Source organism: Lolium rigidum, chromosome 6 (genome assembly GCF_022539505.1).
Source record: "Lolium rigidum isolate FL_2022 chromosome 6, APGP_CSIRO_Lrig_0.1, whole genome shotgun sequence".
NCBI classification, from domain to species: domain Eukaryota; kingdom Viridiplantae; phylum Streptophyta; class Magnoliopsida; order Poales; family Poaceae; genus Lolium; species Lolium rigidum.
Window position 1 is genome coordinate 333,015,757 of NC_061513.1, and position 6,233 is coordinate 333,021,989.

The following is a 6,233-nucleotide window of genomic DNA, read 5'->3' on the forward strand; positions in this document are numbered from 1 at the left end:
ACCCTCCACCGACTATGGCTAACAAGGCAACTGCTAATCTGCGGTCCAGCTAACAGATCGCCAGCCACACAATAGTTGGTTTATTAGGCGATAACCGAGTGAAACCACATACTCCACGGCCAAAGTAACTAGCTAAACAAGGACTGTTGCATCGCCTCACAAAGTGGACTTCCAAACTCAAAGCATTACACCTGCCTGGCTGCCTCGAGAAGAGAAAAGCGAGAACTCAAGGGAAGGTGATCCGGGACCTCGTCCCACGCACCAAGAATGACGAACCGCACCATATCAAGCCTACAAACTTGTCAACCACGCTCAAAGCTGCAAACCCCCACCGAATAGCGTCTAAGCCAAGTGCGTCAATAAGCAGTACATTTAGGCTCTTTTAAGGCCTCCGATCGTACACGGAAGGGCTTATCCGTGTGCACTGTAAAGGATCACTTATGGCCCAAATAGTAAGCAGCTGGAGGTTCTCAACCCGCGCACGAAGTATAGCAGCTGTGTGTGATATACATATACCACATACGATGATTTCGGCCTAACCTTGATAAACCTTAGGGATGATAGGTGGGCCCTCCTTGTAACATTTTAGAGCTTTACTCTCCTTATATTTGAGTTTCTGTTATATATCGTCAGTTTTTTTACAAAGCCTCTAGAATTGTTTTTATTATTCTCTCCCCTAAAAGTGTTTTCGTGCAATTTATCCTATACTAAAGTATTGCATGTGCAACCACAATGGAAGATATAGTCTAGTTTCCCTTCCCCCCTCACTTTGAAAAGGACAGTCATGGTGGAAATCTAGGTTAGGCATCAACTAGCTAGATGTTTGTTATCTGTTTCATCTGTTTAAGTGTGTCTCGATAATTTTTAACAGTCACTAGAATAGTTTACATCGAAGATAGTTTCTCCACAAAGACCGTCCATGAAACGTTTAACGCATCGTTTCTTCTACAAAACTTGCCTAATTTCTCTGTATTGTAGATGGTTGAGAGCAACAACTTGGTGGGTGTGAGACCATGTTGTCCGACAAGGAGGCGGGGTTTCACCTTTTGTCGGTTGTACCTTTTGTGATACTTTGATTTGGTTTGGCTAAAATGTTGTTTTATTTATAATGAGGGGCGAAAGCATATTTCGAGGATGCACTAGTACAAATTTGCTACGTAGAGACGGCCAGGTGAGTCGGTTTTATCTCAAGTTATTCAAAGCTGACACTGTTGCAAACCATCACACGGTCATCCAGGATGACACGACTCTAAAACTCTTAGAAACCTTGATAAACTATGCCCGCTTGAAAGAAGCGGGGCAACGGGGACGGAGAATAAAGTAGACCGTCTAGCATATATATCTTAGGCGGTTATTAAAATGAACCGCTTCAAAGAATGTATTAATACATGACACAATTTGTAGGTTACATCGTTGAAATGAAAATTTAAATGTAGAAGATCTTATCAAAATTACAATATCTCACTTTCATCGTTATGAAACGGGTTGTCTCTAAACAAAGAGTGTACCTCCAAGTTTCTTTGAAAAGTTAAGTTGTTTCAAACTTTGACCATGTCTACATAATTTTTTTTTGCGAACACGCAAAAGCTTTGCGTGTCATTGCATTAGAAGAAACAGAAGTGGACTACAACGGTTCCGGCATTCTAGAGGGAATGCGGGTATAAGGCGTGCTTGAGTGGTAGGGCGACCATGAGCATCATTAAATCAAACAGTTATATGGCAAAAACATACTTGTGCAGAGTAAAACTTTGTAAAATATCGTATTACTCTCTAGATTACGTTGGGCCGCATAGAGTTCGACCCTACTATCAAGTCTCAACCCACCACTTGATAGGTAATCTGCTGGCTTCCGGCGCTTCAACTATTTTTGCTTTTTTCCCTCCGAAAATTAGAGAAATGGCCATATTACATTTGACAATTCATGCACGGATTCCTATATATATTTTTCATTTCCAGTCGGAAGGGTGATCCTCTGAACTATCATTTCAAACTTGACTACTTGGGTAGTTGGTTCTTCTCTTATTTATAACTATAGTGGCTCTCTGAATAATGACAATTTGAATCTTGAATTTTGCTTTCCTATTAAATTAAAATACTTTTCATAATAATAATTCTTCATGTCATCGGTCTTTGAATAACCGGTCAGCAAGCATTTACTCTAACCACCTATAGTTATACACGACAGTTGGATTACTCATCCAGAAGTGTTGGCAGTCCAAACCTCTCTATCTGTGCATAAACTAATGGTCAAGTAGCTATTTACATTGGTGATGACGACAGGGAGAGCGGGGTAAGGTGATTAGGAGGCAGTCAATTCATTTGCAAGTGATATTGCAACCAAGAAAAACAATCTGAACCCTTAGATTTGCTTTGTGATTCGTGCTAGTTATGAGTTACAATGTGAGTTACAACTGAGATTTGATAACCGAAAACTAAATAATTTCTCAGTCGACTGAGAAGTAGTCATTTCTGTTAAAGATGGCTAACTAAACTGTAATTTCCATTTACATATATGCTCATGGTGAACTCATTCATCAGTCTTTAGGGCAGAAGTAACCTGCCTTCACGTGCACCTAAACCCTAAGCTATCCAATTATATAAATGACCCTGAGGCTAGCCAACTCACCCGAGACGGCGACAACACTTCACTCCACGGGCTTAATTAAACAACGCAAAGGAAATGGAGGTCCTGTCATGGTGGGTTCTAGGCTTCCTCCGCAAGTATCCGGTAGAGATCATGGCGTCGTTTGCTTGCGTCGTCCTGTTGCTCTTCAGGTGTTACCGGCGGGACGGGCTGCCGACCAACTGGCCGGTGTTGGGCGCGGTCCCGGCCATCAGCGTGAACGCCGGGCGCGTGCACGACTGGCTCACGGAGTTCCTGCGCACGGCGCCCGGGATGTCGCACGTCATCAAGGGGCCTTTGGGAACGCCGGTGGACGTGCTCGTCACGGCCAACCCGGCGGACGTGGCGCACATCTTTACCGCCAACTTCGGCAACTACCCCAAGGGCGAGGAGTTCGCCGCCCTCTTCGACGTGCTCGGCGACGGCATCTTCAACGCCGACGGCGAGTCTTGGGCGTTCCAGCGGCGGAAGGCGCACGCGCTGCTGTCCGACGGGAGGTTCCGTGACGCCGTCGCCGGGAGCACCGCGCGCAAGCTCGATGACGGGCTCGTGCCGCTCCTCGACGGCTTCGTTTCCTCTGGTGCCGTCGTGGACATGCAGGACGTGTTCATGCGCCTCACGTTCGACCTCACGGCGATGTTTGTGTTCGGCGTCGACCCCGGATGTCTAGCCGCCAACTTCCCGCGAGTCCCCTTCGCCGCGGCCATGGATGACGCCGAGGAGGTGCTGTTCTACCGGCACATGACGCCCGTTGGGTGGCTGAGGATCCAGACCTACCTAAACATCGGCCACCACAAGAAGATGAACCAGGCTCGGCAGGTGCTCGACGCGTCTATCGCCGAGTTCATCTCGCTCCGGCGAGAGCGCGCGGCCGGTGCCGACGACGGCGCCGACCTGCTCACATTGTACCTGGCGTGCCAAGCGGAGGTCGGCAAGGAAGGCGCCGAGTTCGACCGGTTCTTACGTGACACGACGCTTAACCTCATGATCGCCGGCCGTGACACGACGAGTTCCGCACTGACATGGTTCTTCTGGCTGCTCACCAAACACCCGGACGTCGAGGCAAAGATCCTCTCCGAGCTCAACAAAAACCCGCCGTCTGGCCAACACCGCACCGCCGCCGAGCTGAAGCGACTGGTCTACCTCCACGCGGCGCTGTCAGAGTCACTCCGTCTGTACCCACCAGTGCCATTCGAGCACAAGGCGGCAGTGCGCCCGGACACGCTGCCGAGCGGCGCGGCCGTGGGGACGACGCGGCGGGTGATCGTGTCTTTGTACTCGATGGGCCGCATGGAGTCCGTGTGGGGCAAGGACTGCCTGGAGTTCCGGCCGGAGCGATGGCTGAACGAGGCAGGGCGGCTCCAGCACCAGCCGTCGTACAAGTTCGTGGCGTTCAACGTGGGGCCCCGTACGTGCCTCGGCAGGGAACTGGCGTTCTCGCAGATGAAAGCTGTTGTTGCTGCCGTCGTCCCCAGGTTCCGGATGGAGGTCGCCGGCACCGAGGCGATACCCAAGCTGTCCATCATACTCCACATGAAGGATGGACTCAAGGTAAGGGTGCGCAACAGACAAGACGATGCCAGCATAGGTGCTAGCTAGGGCAACGTATCCTATGCTTGCAACTTTAATGGGCATACGCATACAATATAGTATATACATTTACATATAGTTATACACGCATGATCCTACTGCCTGACCGTGTGTGTGAATATATATGTAAAATAATACTTTTAAGTATGGAGTGAGTGTCTAATACAGTACATCAACAATTCCACATATCAATGATATTCTTTTCAAGACCGACTGTCTTGATATATCAAAATTTACACAAACTGCACCATCTTTTCAAGGTACGGTTTGATTAAAGGGAAAAGCTAAGAAGAAGCGCCGCACGGTTCGCTCCGCGTGCGGCGGTGCCTTAGGATTCGCGAAAGAAATCGGGATGACTCCAGCTTCCTCCTTCCTCCTTATCCCCTCGCTAGCTTCTCTAGTCCACTCGTTTTTCTCCCCACAAAATAATACTAGCATCCCATCACGGACGAACTAGATGTCGTCGCCGCGCTGAGAGCGTGGAGTGGGCTTCCACCAGCGTGGGGCCATCTCCGCCGACGAGCACGGGGAGGGGCTCCGTCAAGCCATCGTGGACAAGCGCGTGGAGTGGGCTTCCGTCTCTAGCGCGGGGCCGTCGCTGCCGACGAGCACGCGGCGCAGACGAGCGCCAAGAGAGGGCTTCCGTCCTAAGCGCGGGGACGACGCCGAGCACGCACCACCGCCGTCGAGCTCGAGCAGGCACGACGCAGGGAAGGTTCCGTGCGGCTGCTGCCGACGAGCCCGCCGAGAGGGCTTCCGTCCCTAGCACGGGGAAGACGCTGGTGAGCCTCGTCTTCCTGCGGCCGCCTCGCCCTTGCTGTTGGCCGGCACGCCGCGGCCCTTCCTCGACCTTGTGCGCTCCGAGGAGGCTGACTCCGTCGTCACCTCCGCCTCCCTTGCTGCGCTGCCACAAGGTCATGGAGCTCACGGGGCACTGCCTATCGGGCTCCGGGCTAAGGGAGGACGTCGACGCCATCGCCAGCTGCCAATTCAAGGCCGGGCAGAGGCCAACGCCGAGGAGGCCGTGCTGATGCAGATGTTGTAGGCGCTGCTCGCCTTCCTGCGCGCCTCGGCCGCCCCGTGCTAGGAGACCAGCACGTCTGCACCGCGTATGGAAGCAGTCGTTCACCAATGCATGAATCCAGCGACTGGCATGATTTTTTCCTGAGTTTTATCTCTCTCCCTGCATCCCATCTGTTGTTCTATTAGTGAACATTTAGTGGATTTTTTCATGTGAACTATCTGACGAGTTTCCCCTTGAATTGCATATGTCTCCAACTTTTTGGAGGACAAAGAATTCATCGCATCTTTTCAGTAGACAATCCGCTAGCAACTATGGATTGGAAATGTGGCAGCTAGGAATTTTGAATCTGGCATTTAGAGCTAGCATTCTGGGATCTAGTCACAACTAACACCGTATAGTTTTTGTGTCAATTAATCTGGTAGTTATTGCTAATTAATTTTGTAGGTATTGCAAAATAATCTGGTAGCTAATATACTTTTGGCATTTTAGGATTTAGTCACAACCAAGTGAACCAACACCGTATAGTTCTTGTCAATTAATCTGATAGTTATTGCTGATTAATCTTGTAGGTATTGCAAAATAATCTGGTAGCTGGTATAATTTTGGTACTCCGTACTTGTTAAATAACACTGCTAACTTGGTAGTTATTGAAAATTAATCTGATAGCTACTACTAAATAATTTGAAAACCATTGAAAATTAATCTGGTAGCTACTACTAAATAATTTGAAAACCTTAGAGAGTGTGGCATTTGTTTCATAAATCTGGTAGCTTCTCCCAAAATAATCTGGAAACTGTCATATAAAATGGCCTTAATCTAAAATCCTATATTTTGTATTGAAAAGTTTTGTGAAAATTGCTCCTAAAATCTTAGCCCATGAAATGAACTTTGCAAGTATATGATGCTGATAACAACATGCAAGATTTTGTTTAATATTTAATGTGAATACTTGCATGGCTGATTTGTTGACTAGCGGGGAACAAGAGATGCATGTGC

The 6,233-nt window shown here is 48.8% G+C and overlaps 1 protein-coding gene across 1 annotated transcript; it reads left to right on the forward strand.

The window, feature by feature from the left end:
• The first annotated feature begins 2,680 nt into the window (after positions 1–2,680).
• Positions 2,681–4,222, forward strand: LOC124664821 (alkane hydroxylase MAH1-like). Its single transcript, XM_047202255.1, has one exon. It carries the CDS (start codon positions 2,681–2,683, stop codon positions 4,220–4,222), a length of 1,542 nt encoding a protein of 513 aa, XP_047058211.1.
• Positions 4,223–6,233: the final 2,011 nt, after the last annotated feature.